Source organism: Zingiber officinale, chromosome 4B, assembly GCF_018446385.1.
Source record: "Zingiber officinale cultivar Zhangliang chromosome 4B, Zo_v1.1, whole genome shotgun sequence".
Taxonomy (NCBI): Eukaryota; Viridiplantae; Streptophyta; class Magnoliopsida; order Zingiberales; family Zingiberaceae; genus Zingiber; species Zingiber officinale.
The window spans coordinates 87,569,022-87,585,046 of NC_055993.1; the positions used below are offsets into that span (position 1 = coordinate 87,569,022).

Here is a 16,025-nt window from a genome sequence, read left to right on the forward strand (position 1 = left end):
ACAAAACCGAGCTGGGAAGGGGTTCCCGGCGACGACCCTCCGACGCTGAAGTCAGCTCCGGTGAAAAGAGATCGAAACAGTGTAACGAGACCAAGAGCTACAGTAGATGAGAATGCATACCTCCGTCGAAGGTTGGGAGCCCTTATATATGGCTCCCCAGAGGCTCGCGCACGCTCTTCAAAGTGTGCACACTCCTCAAAGTATACCTAGAAATGGTCGTGTCAGACAAGTGCGCCTGACGCTATACCTAAACTGTTTGAGCATATCTTTGACGTGACAATGGAAACTTCCACCGTACGATTATCTGTCCGATTCGGCCGCCAACCATGTTGTTTGTCTGCGACTCATGTCTCGAGAGGGATATCACCGGCTGCCCCCTTTGTCCCTTTCTGCTCCTTTTTGTCTGTTGCTAGCCTGACCGGGAGAGATGTAGGGACCCACTGTCGTCCGGGATGGGACGTGTACTGGTCCGAGCGGGAGGGCCGCTCGGACACATGCTCGGACGGGAGTCTTCGTTGATTCGCAACTCATCCGAGCGAACAGGCCGCTCGACGCCTCAACCTTCCTAGGCGGACTCATGAGCGTCGAAAACCCGGCCAGCAACCGAGCTGTTTCTGCGCCGCATTGGGCGTGGTCGTGGCCGATCAGTCAGGTGCCCTTCCGATCGGCCACACCTTTAGGTTGACTATCTTGGCTTTTATCTCTATGTCATTAACCTCTATCCCGTACGAGACTCCACTCTTACTATCGGATCATATAGTAAGATTGTATCGGTTTGTAACCTATGTTTTAATGATTTTTCATTGCAATAAATGGAAGGAGATAAGCTAATTATCTCATCAACATTTAACGTTACAAATTTTCTACAAAGTTTCAAATCGTCCAATAGAATCTTACTGAAAGAGACTTTTCTCTTGTTTCCGCCTTCTCTCTATATTAGGTTTAACGTTACAAATTTTCTACAAAGTTTCAAATCGTCCAATAGAATCTTACTGAAAGAGACTTTTCTCTTGTTTCCGCCTTCTCTCTATATTAGGATTGAATATTCTGTTAAAATTTAATCAAATCAAATCAAATCATATTAATTAAAATTAGGCAAATTAAATTTTTTTAAACGAACTAAACGATTAAATTTTTTAATAAAAATTAAATAAATCAAATTAATAAAATATCAATTAATTTATTTTTTTTTACTGAATCAATTGAATTTTTTAACAATCATATTACTATTATTGGATATTTACTGATTAATTAAGGATTTTATTTATTATTATTTTTAATTAATTCAATCTAATCGAATAAAAATTTTTAAAAACCGAATTAATTAGTATAATTATTTTTTTTAAAAAAACTAAAATTCTAATATAATCTAATTAAAAATTTAAAATCGTTCGAGGTATTTGATTTAATCAATTTTTTTTCACCTCTAATCTTGAATAGTGCCACGGACGGAGATCGAACAACTAATGCATCGGAGATACCGGCGAGGTTGGCTCGGGGATTTTAACAATGCCTATTCGAAAAATCAATTATGTGTGCCATTAGTTAATTCTAATAACTAAACTCTTCACAAATTAGGCTGGATGGATGGGGTTCTACACAAACAACCCATCCCCCATTTACTTATCCGAGCCATTCGTGGCACATGTCAACTTGGTCCACCACTTTCTTAAATCTCAATTAAAGCCCTCTTATTTGAGTTGACCCACTATCTTCCTTTTTTCCTCCACTTTCTTGAGGCCCTTTTCTTGGTTTTTTGCAATTAGCCCTTTAAGTTCCCCATTTTACAGACCGCTCCTCTCTTCACCAAATTGCACATAGCCCCAGTATAACTAAGATTTTACAAAGTTAACCCTATTTATTTTAACTTAACCGTCTTTATTCTCCGTATAATATGCATAACTCAATTTAGGTAAGATTTCTTACCTAAATTAATACCTAGAAAAACACTATCCTTTGTCTTAAAATCATGTTTCCCAATGTCTCCTGATCATAACATCCTTGAAATATGCATAATATCTTCTTTGAAATATGATTTAATCCGTCTAATTAAGAGAGATAAAAAATATATAATTTTGAGACAGAAAATCTGAACTCGGGAAAAACCTTCTCTTATTATTGCGAATCTTCTTTTTGATTTGTGAATTTTTATTTACTCAAAATTTGAGGGCTTATATGGTATTAAATTGCAAAGTCAAGGATACATGTGAGAAAAATGCGTTCATAATTTTAATATATAAAATGAGCAATAAATAATATGGGCGGTGTCTGTATCGTTCTCTTCCTTTTCTTCACCCAATCCAAGTTGCATCTGGGAGTATCCCCTTCCTCTCGATCTTAAACCTCTTGCCGCCCGTACTGCGAGATCGCAAGGAAGGGATCGTGGAGGCAGCTTATTTGTCTTGCCTCTCTTGTTTGGAAGAGGACCGGACTGGAGATCTGGGTACGAGATGGCGGCGACGCAGCAGGCGCCGGATCGCATCGGTATGCCGTATTCTTTGACCAGATTCATGCGTTCCAGTTCATGTTCTTCCATCAAATTAGCTCCTTTTTCCTGTTTGAATCACAAAGGTGATTGTTGTAGGATTTGATGGGAAGGATGGGGAAAACATGATCTTTTTTGCTTTTGCTTTTATGATTTTATTTCCTGCGTTTTCGCAAAATGAGGGTCGAGAATTCAGGTGATTGATCTTTAGGTGTTTTTGTCAGATCTCGTTTTGACGTTTTTATAACCCCGTAATTTGTATTTACTAGGGCAATTGGAACAATGGATTTCATATTAATCTGTTAGGGGTTGATCTACGACCACAGTAATGGTACGGTGAAGCTATGACTTGGGTATATGGTTATGTAATCTGAGAATCTGGTTTCTACATCTACTCTATTTTATGGCCTTATCTTATTTAGATCAAGTATACTGAAAATCTTCATTTCAGATTGCATAGGTTTCAAATGCCAATTTTCGTGCTATGTCTCAGTACTAGATAGTGTTGGTTGGCATCTATTAAAAGATGAAACAAGAGGACAAGGAAGGAGAAGAGGAGGAAAGAATAGTTGAGCTCTTAAACTACCTAGTGTATCTCCCATCATGCCAAAATTTCTCTTCGTTGCAACCTAGTTTGTCGCCATATGTAATAGCTTTGTTGTCCACATGTGACATGGAGCCTAAGCTTCATTGTCCACCTCTCCCTCTAGTTCTTCAGATCCCAGAGCTTGTTTTATTTGCTGATGTTTTTATGGGTTTTAATGCTAGTCTCTATGACCTCACTAAGGGGGACAAACATAATTTAAAACCATGTTACATTGGAATTTCACATTGCAGTGAGTAATTCGGAAAGGCAGTTTGCAATGAGTCCGATGAATTATTATTATTATATATGAGGCTTAAAGGCGAGGGAAGTGGCCACATGGAATGATGCTTAACCTATAAATAAGAGATGATAGGCATGTACGACAGCTGAGATATAATAATATATAGGTTGATGGTTGTAGTGACATAGTAAAAGATGCAGAATACCGCGTTATACAGTTAGATTTAATAAAAATTATTATGATAGTTAGCTAATCAATTTTAAGAATTTTGTGATTCTTACTATATCTAACAACTGCATCTTTGCTTTTTTACTTGGGCTTTTCCTTCACTTTTTCTTATACTTTCCTTCACTTTCTCCTGAGAAAGTATCGGAGAAAGTGAAGGAAAAAACGAACAACCTATAAGGAATTATATATTTGTAAGAATGAGAAAAACTTAAAAAAATATACAATAGCCAAGAAAGAAGCTAAGAAAACAATGAATAAAGCAAATAATGAAACCTTTGAATGATTATATCGAACATTAGATAAAAAGGGGAAAGAGACATTTATAGAATAGCTAAAGTGAGAGAGAGGAAAATAAAAGATCTTATCAAAATAATATATTAAATATGAATGCAATATAAAAAAGGACAGTCCGGTGCACGAAGCTCCCGCTATGTGGGGTCTCGGGGAAGGGTTCATTGTACGCAGCCTTACCTTGTTTTTTTGCAAGAGCCTGTTTCCAGGATTTGAACCCATGACCTTTTGGTCACAAAGCAACAACTTTACCGTTGCGCCAAGCCTCCTTTACTAGTAAATAATGGAGAAATAAAAGAGTGGTGGAAGTTATATTTTCATTAATTTTTTAATGAAAGTTTAGGTGACCAACTTAACATACGTAATTTAAATAAGTCAAATGAGTATAAAAATTTAAATTTTTATCTTACAATTCAAAACAATATAGGGTAAGTACTCTAGTTTTCTTATATAAGAACAAGCAAGATTTACAAAATTGTACAAACTATATGAGCATTAAACTAATAAGTTATACCATAAACTTTGGGAAAGAGTAGTAGAAAAAAGATAAAGGAAGGAAAGCACAGTGCCCGAAAATTAATTTGAGTTTATGCATGAAAAGTCGATAATAGAAGCTATACATCTTCTCAGACAACTAATTGAAAAGTATAGGGAGCAAAAGCTCTACACACGGTGTTCATTGACTTAGAAAAAACTTATGACACACTCTAGAAATTATATAGAGAATATTAGAAAAAAGAGGTGTTGATGTAGCATATATTAAACTAATTAAGGATGTGTATGAGGATGTAACGACCAGTGAAGATTTCAGATGGATTAATTGAAGCATTTCCAATAAAGATAGGGTTATATTAAGAATTAGCTCTGAGTTCTTATCTTTTTACACTAATCATGGATGAACTCACGGGACACATTCAAGACATAGTATCATAGTCCATGTTGTTTACAAATGATATTGTTTTGGTAGATGAGACATGTGAAGGAGTAAATGCTAAACTAGAATTTTGGCGGAAAACAATATAAGTGAAAGGTTTAAGGCTTAGTAGAGTAAAGACAGGATATATGAAATTTAAGTTTAGTAATATTCGATATAATGAGACAATTGTTAAGATAGGAGATAATGAGTTGTCTAGAACTAAGAGCTTTAAGCATTTAGGATCATTTTTGTAAAATAATAGAATGATTGAGTGATGTCTTACATAGAATACAACATGATAGTTGAAATGAAGGAGATCGTCGGTTGTATTATGTGATCCTAAAGTACCTTTAAAATTTAAAGAGAAGTTCTACAAAATGGCGATTGGACCTGTTATGTTATATGACGTTGAATGTTGAGCTATGACTCGAGTACATGAGCAGAAAATGAGAGTTGTAGAGATGAAAATGTTAAGGTGGATATGTGGACATATGAGAATGGACAAAATAAGAAATGAGAATTAAAGAGAAAGTCGGAGTTGCATCTATTGAGGGAAAACTCCGAGAGACACGCTTGAGATGGTACAATCATGTACTTAGATGGTCAATAAATACTCTAATTAGGCGATGTGAAACTATGACAAATACGCACATCAAACGAGGAAGAGGATGATCAAAAAAGACTTGGTTAACATCAATAAAATAAGATAAAATTTATTTAAGCATAGACTTGGTGAACCTTTGTGACTAAAAGGTCATGAGTTCAAATCCTGAAAATAGCCTCTTTCAAAAAGCAGGGTAAGGCCGTGTACAATGAATCTTTCCCTGGGACCCCGCATGGCGGGAGCTTCGTGCATCGGGCTGCCTTTTTTTTTTATAGATGATGATATAGTACGAGATAGAGCTCAATGACATAGAAGGATTCATATAGTCAACTCCACCGAATGGGATAAGGCTTTATTGTTGTTGTATATTCTAAAAAGATATAACTTATGGATTGTGTTGGTTATCCTGATTTCTCAGATGGAAGTGAAAAATTGCATGTAAATTTAGGAAATATGTATTTAGGCAGAAAAACAATTCTGTGGCAACATGGCCTTCAAGAAAATGATTTATTCTGAAGGATGCTAGTGTACAATATTGAGATTGTTTGGTACTATTTACTTTATGTGGGAGGGTCGATCCCCATTTTAGTTAATCCGAGGGATTCAATGATGGGAGCTGTAAACATGAAGCATTACTACTTTGCAAAGATAGAGCATCTATATTCTTTTGCCAATTGGTTTGCAGTAATTATTTGATTGTAGTCAATATCTTGAACGTTAATCCATTATACCTTTATGCACTCAATTCATTTACTCAAGTAACATAAGTTCTTAAGTCTATCGATGTTGTTTTTGACCAACTACAGTTAGTTTCTAACCTTTATACGTAGATTTTAATTTTAATTTTAATTTGATCATCAAGCTCTTGACTTTTGATTATCAAGATTTAATTACTTAACTTATTTTAAGTCCATTTTTTAAACTAATATATTTTACCATGTCTCATTAATTATGCCACCGGATTCTGAGCTTTTAGTTTTGTCTCTTTTAATGAAAATTTGGGAATTTGGATACTACTTACTGTTTTTTTTGTAATTTTCTGTATGATGTTCACTAAATAATTTGTCATGGTGTTGGCGAGTTTAATATAATTATTAGGTCTTAAATCTTCATATGCATCTAATTTGTCTAAACTTTAATTATTATTTTCTCCTATAATATGATCACATATTGTATATCAATTATCTCCATTGTTAATCTATTAGCTTGCTACAAGAATTTTGATATGCATCTTCATTTAGTCACGTCTCTGTATCTTTGAATAATGCATCTTGATAATTGATGCAATGAGTCACAGTTGTACTTTGTATCATACAGTTGCATGTATGATTTTGCATTTATGAGGAATTCATAAATGACATTTAGGTTTACTTATTTCTAACTACTATTCACATGTGTACACACATTCATATAATTGTGGTAACTTTCCTTAATTTGTGGAACATCTACATGCATGTACTTGCACTTTTTCTTTTTGTTCGAGTTTGGCTTTTGCGATACCCTGCTATGGTTGGATTAACAAGTTGCTCTGTGTTTCTCTAATAGATTCAGCAGAACCATTGACATCATCATTGTCAAACACTGAGCAGAAAACAGTTGATATTGACAATTCAAGCAAGCAGGTATCTTTTCCATTAGCATTTTTTTTCCTCATTCACATCTTATATTTATTGATATACCCCTTACATTATTAACCACAAACACCAAGCATAAACCAGTCAATGTTGATAATACAAGGAAACAACTAACTCTTCATTAGCACCTGCTTTGTCTGATGTATAATATAATCACAGAGTTTTTTTCCCTTCTATCAGCCACCATCTACTAAAAATGAGAAAGCGACAATCTCTGATGCTTCACATGGTCCAAGTGACATGGATCACACGAGAGATGTCCAAGGGAATTTAAGTTCATCTGATCCAGTTCATGTGGATAACATGGTGTATCCACAACATTCGTTTGCACCTCAGGCACAATCCTTTTATGGAGGTCAGATTTACTTTACCATAGCACTTTAAGTGTCTTGCTAATATTCATGAAAGACTGATTACAAGCTCTACCTTTTACATGTTCATATTTGTGACATTGCTGTTTTTTATAGAATATTTTTTTGCCCCAACGTACTCTAGAGTATTTGACTATGAATTTGAATTTTGATACAAACACAATATTTATCCCAATATAATTTTACATGATTTGATTATGAATTTGAAATGAGGCAGAAAGATGTTTGATCATTTTGCTATTTTTTCAGGATATGAGAACTCAATTAATGATTGGGAAGGCCAATCTCAGTTTCTAAATCTTGAAAACCTGGAAGTTGGTCAAACTGTGAGTATGAATATTTATATGACAGCTGTGTCTCTGTGTTTTATTTCTGTGATAAAATCTTATGATACTTTTCTTGTAGGGCATCTATGAGAATCCTTCACTGGTCTACACCGGCTATGGTTACAGTCCTCAGATGCCATATGGCCCATATTCACCTGTCACAACACCTCTACCTTCGATTAATGGAGATGGCCATCTTTACTCCACTCAGCAATTCCAGTTCCCAGGCACATATTACCAGCAGCCATCTGCCACCAACATTCCATATATCTCTTCTGCGACTCCTATTCCACAAGCTGATTGGAGATTTCCAATTGATCAACAGGGTGCATTTCCTGCTGATAACACAAATTTCAATGCCCAGCTATTCAGTCCAAGACCTGGGTATCAACTATCATATGGTTCTTTTGGTGGAGGTATATTATTGATGCTTGTAATAATACTTGCGTTTTTGGTTTGCCCAAATATTGATGGTCTTTTTTCTCTTGCATTTTTTCAGACTGGTTGAGATCCCCGGATGTAACAAGGTCTGCAACTCCGTTATTATCACCTGCTGCTTCACCACAACCTATTGGCGCTCACTCTTTTGGGCAAAGCACAGTTCCTTTTGGAATGGTAGTTTCTCATTCCTTATTTGTTATCTTATTTTATGAAATGGAAATTGTGTAAATATGTGGTTTCAAAATTCTTATTTTTCTTATGCTTTTGCAACTTGAACTTTTTTTCAATTTGATCTAATACTTTTTATTTGTTAGGAAAGAGACAAATGAACATTTCATTTGCGTGAAAGATATTAATCCTAGATGAAATTTGAAACTAATTTACTATTTACAAATTTCCTTGCTGCAAGTTAATATTGGTTGTGGTCACTGCACTTAGTTCTTTCTCTTCTTTTAATCATGGCACAATCACTAAATTGCATGCATTGATATTGTACCACAATATTGAGATTGTCAGAAAGCTTATTCCCATACTAGGACAAGACTCCATCGTTCATGACTGGACTTTTTTTTAATGTTTTTTGTCTGCATTTTATTAATGAGCACTGGTCAAGTCGGAATCTTAGTATTTTAGGATTTGCATTGTCTTTATTGCCACTTAGTTATGTTTTAGCTAATTCGGGAATGATTGTCATCAATTCTGTTTCCATCCTTTTAAAATATACAGAGATTGAGTTTATACTATCTTACAACTAGTTATTTATGCAGAAGAATTTTCTTTTTGAAAGTGTACTCACTTTATTATTCTATTGATTTCAGGGTTCACAGCAGCAGCGATCCTCATATGGTTTTGGATCTTCTGTAGGTTCTGTTGATAGAGGATATCCTCATGCTGGTGTATATCACGGTAATACATTTGGAACACCTTTTATGAACTCGGGAATTAAGGATTGGGGAGCAGTTACTACAGAGAAAGGTAGGAGGCAAGGAATCGGAAGTGCTCTGTTATGTAATTGCAATGGCACTCTTGATTTCCTTAATGAACAAAACCGAGGGCCACGAGCAAATAGGGCAAAGAATCAGATGAATGAAAAGAATCCTTCCGTGGACAATCCAAATAATAGTTCTGCAAGGGTTGATCATAGTCTTTATAATAACCCTGATTTTATGACAGATTATAAGGATGTCAGGTTTTTCATAATTAAATCGTACACTGAGGATAATGTTCATAAGAGCATCAAATATGGTGTTTGGGCTAGCACTTCCAATGGAAATCGTAAGTTAGATTCTGCATACCATGAAGCAAAAAAGAAAGAAGATCCTTGCCCAGTTTTCTTATTTTTCTCGGTAACTCCTTGCACTCTCCTCTTTGCTCTATCAAATTTCAATACTAAATTTGGTGATTTTTTTTGTAACTGTTTTTTGTGCTTTATTTATACTTGCATATTACTAATTGCTGTTCAAAATATTGGTAACCATAAACAGGTAAATGCAAGTGCGCAATTCTGCGGGGTAGCTGAAATGATTGGACCGGTTGATTTTGAAAAAAGTGTGGATTATTGGCAGCAAGACAAGTGGAATGGCCAATTCCCTGTCAAATGGCATATAGTGAAAGATGTTCCCAACAATTTGTTTCGACATATTATTCTTGAAAATAATGATAATAAACCTGTCACCAATAGTAGAGACACCCAAGAGGTATGTTTCTCCAATCCTGCAAATTTTGATCCAAAGTATATTTGAAATCATTCAATTTTGAACTGGTTTGACTGAATTTTTGTTGGCCCCTCTTTTTTGTCAAGTAAACATGACAATCGAAGAAAATTTAGTTTTTCTCTTGCTCTGAAGTGATTGTTTACATAGACAATTCATTTTGCACAACATTTGCTGGTCTGTTAATATTATTTTATTACACAGGTGAAATTAGAGCAGGGACTGGAGATGCTTAACATATTTAGGAAGCATGAATATGAAGTATCAATCCTTGATGATTTCGAGTTCTATGAGGAGAGGGAGAAGGCCATGCAAGAGAGGAAGGCCATCCAGCATCAACTATCCAACTCAGCAGGGCCTATCCCAGCGGCGTTTCGAGAAGACCAAAGGGGCCCAGCCCCCACGTTCTCTGGCAGCCTTATCGAACAGATTTCAAAGAACTTTGCCCATACGATGAGATTGGAAGAAATTGGCGACCCTGGCCTATCAAATGAGAAAACTAACTCCTCGAGCAGTGCCGCGGCCTCCAAGCCCGATGATACAATTAAACCAGCAACTTTGACTCCGAGTAGCTAGAAAGAAGTATGAACCTCTTGCCAACTTTAGTACAGTGTAGTAGTCATTGATGGGCTGCTGAATAGCTTGAGTTCTGGTATTGCAGAAGCAGTTGTACATTTTGTTGGCCACCATAACTAAAAAGAAAAAAAAAGAAGGAAAAATCACATCTCTCCATTTTGTTCCATTTCCTGTAATTTAATTTCCTCTTTTACTGGCAACTTGAGCAGATGTCAACCAGCTTCAGCTTCCCTAAAGTCATTCTAATGAGAGATGAATAATTTGGCCTTTTGTTTTACTCCCAATCCCCAAGTCTTAGCATAGCAATATCTGTACCTCATTAATCACTCTGAAGAACATGAGATGTTGGAGTACAGACACTAACATTTATTTATTTAAGGGATTCTTGCTGCTTCTTAAATATTTCCTTTTTCTCTTTAACACATCTTGATCTTGTTGTGGTAAGCAATACTTAGTTTATTGTTGTCATATCCACTCTAACTCCTTTAATTTCATCTATGATTCAAACAAAATAGGCGACTACTTTTCATTTTCTCTCAACTTTTTTTCAATACTATTGAGCTTCAAGTTATGTCTGTTTTTGAGCTTCTCTTGTTCTTATCAAGCATAGTACTGCAAATAAGAGTTTAAACTATGAGACAATAAATTATTAGAACAAAATGACATTTTGTTTGAGAAACAGCATGTTCCAAAGTTCTCAAGGACACATTTGGAAAACTTGACATAATGCAAAAGAAGAGATCAATCCCAAAGGACTAGAAAACACATCCCTTGCTCCATTGTGATTTATCCTCTTGGTGGAAGGTTCCTCCTGCAGCACCAAGTAACATCAGTGAGCAAAATTGATTTCACTGTTGCACTGCAATTTGCAAATAAAATTTGGCTTCAATGAATGCAAAAAGAAAAAAAAAACAAGAGATTTCACCATCGAGCAGAGCATCAGGATAGCAAGATTGGAACTATTAAATTATATCATCAAGATAGCAAGATTGTATAGAATGATACAGCACAAAAAAATATTCATATCTTTTATTTATATCTATTTTAGTTTCAGTTGTACCTATTTAAGTTATTTAACTGAGTTCTAAGAGAATCATTTGACCTAATCTAAAATAATTATAGAATTCTTCTCATTCAAGCAATTTCTATTATTTTGATATTAGTAAGGTATACCTATTAATTCAGATGTATATTTATTTTTATATTTTAGTGTCCTAAAATTTTAATTTAGTTGATCTTTTGATTGCTATAAATTTATATTTGAAGGTAAATCAACAAAGTAGAAAGGATTATAAACTTAAAATATATATTTAAGTTATTTCTAGATATTTTGAAGTGTATCATGTATGGAAATGGCATGAGATTGGAACGGTACTACTATCTCAGTCGAAAATGAAAGCTCCAACATCAATCCATACTTCAAACCTTGCTACAATCTATCTCTTTTAAGCAGCTTCAAAAACAATAAACACTTATCAAGTATAATGAGAGTACTAGTCTTGTTTCATCTTGGACAACAGGTCAAGTGGGTTCAAAAATTATGTTTGAGTGACCTTGAGTACTCAATTCACTTCATCACTGACATGATCAATAAAAATTGAATGTCATAGAAGAGGAAAAGGTCTGTTCGATTCACTTTATCACTATCAAGAAAATTGAATGTTATCGAAGAGGAAAAGGTCCATCAATATAAATCCTTCAATATCTTGTAATAGAGAAATTTGTAGAGGAAAAGCTTACTTACCTGCATGGAGTCTCAAGCCACAGATGATGCAATTTTGCTACAAAAGGAGAAATAGACATTCTCAGTGCTGGATCAGCTGTCACTCTAGTTGCTGCTTCCTGTAATGCAAACAAGAACTCTGTCTGTGCTTTTGTAGACAGAAAAAGTTGCCTCAACCCATTTGCCTTGCTCAGTTCAACAACCTACAAAGCATAGCAAGAAAAAAAGGAAGTTATTTTGTAGTAAAAAAGCATTCAGAAGTTCTGATTCATCTTAGATAGTAGGATCAGCAAATTACTTGTTGCAGCCATGGAATTGTGCGTTCCAGAAATCTTTGATCAGCAAAGTTTGCAGCCACTAAAGTGAGTACATCATTGGTTGTCTCCAATGACAATCTATCTAAAACAGGGCCAGTTCTATCCATAAGCTGGACCAAAGTAAGATCATCATTGGAAAGAATGGCTTCCACGTATGCTGACTCGATATTCCCCATATTAAGAAAGCTGTCAACTCTTTTCCAAATTCCAGACATGGCTTCCAAGTTGCTAACACTATCAGTAACATTGTTTCTATCTTTTCCATGACCTTTTACAGATCTAAGATTTCTTCCAGAGTTATTTGGTTTACAGGTGTCTATTGGATTCCTTTGCTTGTCAAGTGCTGAATCCTTAAAAAACTGTGCTTCTTTGACTGAAATGTTTGATCTACCTATGGGAGAAATGTTTTCCCCCCACATCCCCATGCTTTTTGATGATAGTGGTGAGCGTAGTTTGTGTTTATCCACTGAAGCCCTAGGTGTGAGTGTGGTAAGCTTAAGGGATGAAGTAACAGTTTGCTCTTGCTTGACAAGTTTTGAGCATGCCAGGCTTGAAAGATTTTCACATTCAACAGCAGAACGTGTTACTCCATCTACTACATGTTCCAATTTCTTCACCTTAGAATGTAGCTGTAAGAGATTATCCATTGAATTTTCAGTGAGCACCTGTAATAAATAGAAAACTTAGAGATACTGGATAAAACATACCACTATATATCAACATCAGGTTCACAATGATAACATTTCCTCACGAACTAATCCAAAAATCAATCAAGTCTACTGCATTAAGAAAGTACCTTTAAGAGATCCAGTAAGTTTGATTGCTTAGTTTCAATTTCAAAGAGTTTTTGCTTGATGAAGGACAATTCATTTGCAGCACGTAAACAACATCCATGCATACTGTTTGAACATGAGTCTGTAACAGTGGAATCCACACTCTTCCTATCCGGGTGCCCTGTGCAATCCGGTCCAGTGTCCTCAGCAGTTGAAATGTTGTTTCCTCTAATATGTGTGGAACTATTATTGTCACGACAGTATTGGGATACTATTTCATGCTTCATCCCATGACTCCTACTGGCTAGATCTGATACGCACGATAAGTCGGGTTTATCATCCACAGATCCACAATCAAAAACTGTATCATGCAACTGAGTGGAACCTAATACCCTTCTTTCAAAGGCATTTCTCGCACGAACCCTTGAAGGTTCTCTACAATCATCAGTAACCAGTGACATAGCACGAGTCTTTGGGACTGAGATCTCAACCTGCCAATCGCTCAACTTCATGCGTTGACCATTTGGTGTATTACTTTTACACAGTTTCCTGACAGGTGCAGGAGCTGTCTTCTGCGTTGAGGAGGTAGAGATTCCACTTAGAAAAGAAACTGAGCCAGTCTTTCTGAAGGATGAGTCTCCCCATCCATTATCGCTAGTAACATCATTGATATCGCCTCCAAAATTTTCTGTTATGAAAGAGAAAACTACCATTAGTAAAATCCATGGAAATACAAACTTTTGTTATATGTAAGGGATAGTGGATTGTGAATCACAAACAAAAGAAACAGGAGCAAGTAAATTACTATGTAACTTGCTCAATGCAAGCTAAGTAAATGCGGAAATAATCACTAACTAGCTTTAGCACGTAAACGAGCAAACAATAAAACGAAAATGGAAATGTTAGCTAGTTAATAAAACTACAACTGAATGAATGAAGGAAAGAGAGAGAAGATATGCTTGACCATGAATGATATAGCAATCATATTTTAGTGTTTTTTTTTTGCCCCCTAAAATGCACTCTTCAAACCTTTTATGGATGATCCAACTTCTGATGGTACAGGAGAACCACTCCCTTGTAGCACTCTCCAACATTGTATTGCATGCAAAACCGAGTCACGCACAGGTTTGACCTGAAAAATAGCAAAGTTTTGCATCTGGAGATGATGCTCAAAACACCTGAAATCAGTAAAGAACTAACCTTGTCGAATCTGCAGGACTCGAGGGAACGGATGCAAGAATTTCTCAACGGCGCTAAAGAAGATCCAGGGTTTACAGCAATAGCAGCCAATACTAAAGATGCAGTTTTGCGTGTTGCCCAATCATTACTTTTGAGAGCATCAAGAATGCTATTTACTGCTGCAGACAATGTCTGAGTTGCTAAAGCAAATCCTGCCTGGGAGCATAATATGGCAAGTTTTTCTTCAGTAAGAAAGACAAAGAAACACCAGGAACCAGTAAAGTGAGAAGAGAATGAAATCACTACATTAGTAATCTCTTATGAGAAATTTGTACCGGCAAGGAAATAAAGTTCACTTCAGATGAATCAAACTACTTCAGTTGTTAGAAAGATGAAGCAGATTGTAACAGGCATAAGAAGAAAAAACATACATTCTGATCCTTTTCCAAAAGTGAGATTCATGGTATTACTCGTATAGAATTTAAATGATACCCAGTAATGTCAGATCAGATAAAACTACTAATCGGAGGATCCCAGGAAATTAATAGCACAAAGACAAGTACCTAAAGGAAAATGAATTTATAAATTGCAAATGACTCTTGCTGGAATGAAGCACAATTCTGAACCTGTATGATGCTTCTGATCAACTCGATGATCGCCGGCTTGGCCATGAAATGCTGGTTCTTCAGCAATTTTATAATACGCGCAAGCATTTGAGGGAAGATGGATTGAGGAGCATCGCTAGCCTCATCGATGACCCTCGCCAAGCACAGGGCGGCACCCACCTGCACGTATCTGTTTTGTTCTCCCAGGGCTTCGAAGAGGGGTTTGGCCAAAGCCACAAACACAGTCTCTCCCTCACCGCCGCCAGTACCCGCCATACTGGTAGCGAGAACACCGCAAGTCTCGATGCAAGCGTCCCGCACAGCGGAATCCGTGTCCTTTAGCCGCCTAAGAATCGAAGATATAATTTTTCCGCAATGGGGAACGAGCAGCGTTCCGTAGGATCTAGCGAGGGTGCCCATCACCAGCACGCTGTCCCGGCGTACAGCGCTCTTCTGATCGGAGTCAGTCTCGGCGACGCACGACAGAAATGGAGCGACCATTTCGGGGCTCAAGTTCTCGGCGAGCCGCTCGAGCTCTTCGAGGCCGATCCGGTGGGTATCGCGGTCGGCGAGCTTATTAAGCGACAGCACCACCCGCTGCTTCAGCTCGAACACTGCTTGCTGCATCGGCTTGGCACCAGGCCGAGCCTTGGAGCTGGACCTTGTCGCCATTACTCAGGCTACCAATCTCAGAAGCTATGAGCTTCTAGATTTCGATTAGGATCCTGGAGAGAAACCTCAGCGCCGTGAAGCCCATGGAAGATGTGGCGAACACAAAGAGTAGAAGAGTAGTGACCTTGAAGGCGTCAAATTAACTGCTTTTGTCAGAAAACATTGCTGCCAAAGGCAAAAGAGCAAGGAAGAAAAGGAACTGGAACACAAGGAGAGCGAAGCAGCACCGAATCAATGATCCTTACTCTCTCAGAAGAAGACGATGAAGAAGGAGGAGATCAATCAAAGAACAGATCAATAGACAGTTCAGAATTCAAATTCGTCCATCTTTAGATCAGCACGCGA

At 36.7% G+C, this 16,025-nt stretch overlaps 2 protein-coding genes across 2 annotated transcripts; one reads left to right on the forward strand and one right to left on the reverse strand.

Moving 5' to 3' along the window:
* Window positions 1-2,263: 2,263 nt before the first annotated feature.
* LOC121975422 (YTH domain-containing protein ECT4-like) lies at window positions 2,264-10,811 on the forward strand. Its single transcript, XM_042527056.1, has 9 exons — window positions 2,264-2,484; window positions 6,897-6,973; window positions 7,166-7,340; window positions 7,606-7,682; window positions 7,762-8,098; window positions 8,182-8,297; window positions 8,942-9,469; window positions 9,608-9,820; window positions 10,040-10,811. The coding sequence occupies exons 1-9, from the start codon at window positions 2,451-2,453 to the stop codon at window positions 10,409-10,411; spliced, it is 1,929 nt and encodes a 642-aa protein (XP_042382990.1). The 5' UTR covers window positions 2,264-2,450; the 3' UTR covers window positions 10,412-10,811.
* Window positions 10,812-11,030: 219 nt separating this feature from the next.
* LOC121975421 (TORTIFOLIA1-like protein 2) lies at window positions 11,031-16,025 on the reverse strand. The gene is made up of 7 exons (XM_042527055.1): window positions 15,030-16,025; window positions 14,425-14,619; window positions 14,254-14,356; window positions 13,248-13,912; window positions 12,433-13,116; window positions 12,156-12,337; window positions 11,031-11,222 (listed from the first exon to the last, which is right to left on the reverse strand). Exons 1-7 carry the CDS (start codon window positions 15,678-15,680, stop codon window positions 11,198-11,200), a joined length of 2,505 nt encoding a protein of 834 aa, XP_042382989.1. The 5' UTR covers window positions 15,681-16,025; the 3' UTR covers window positions 11,031-11,197.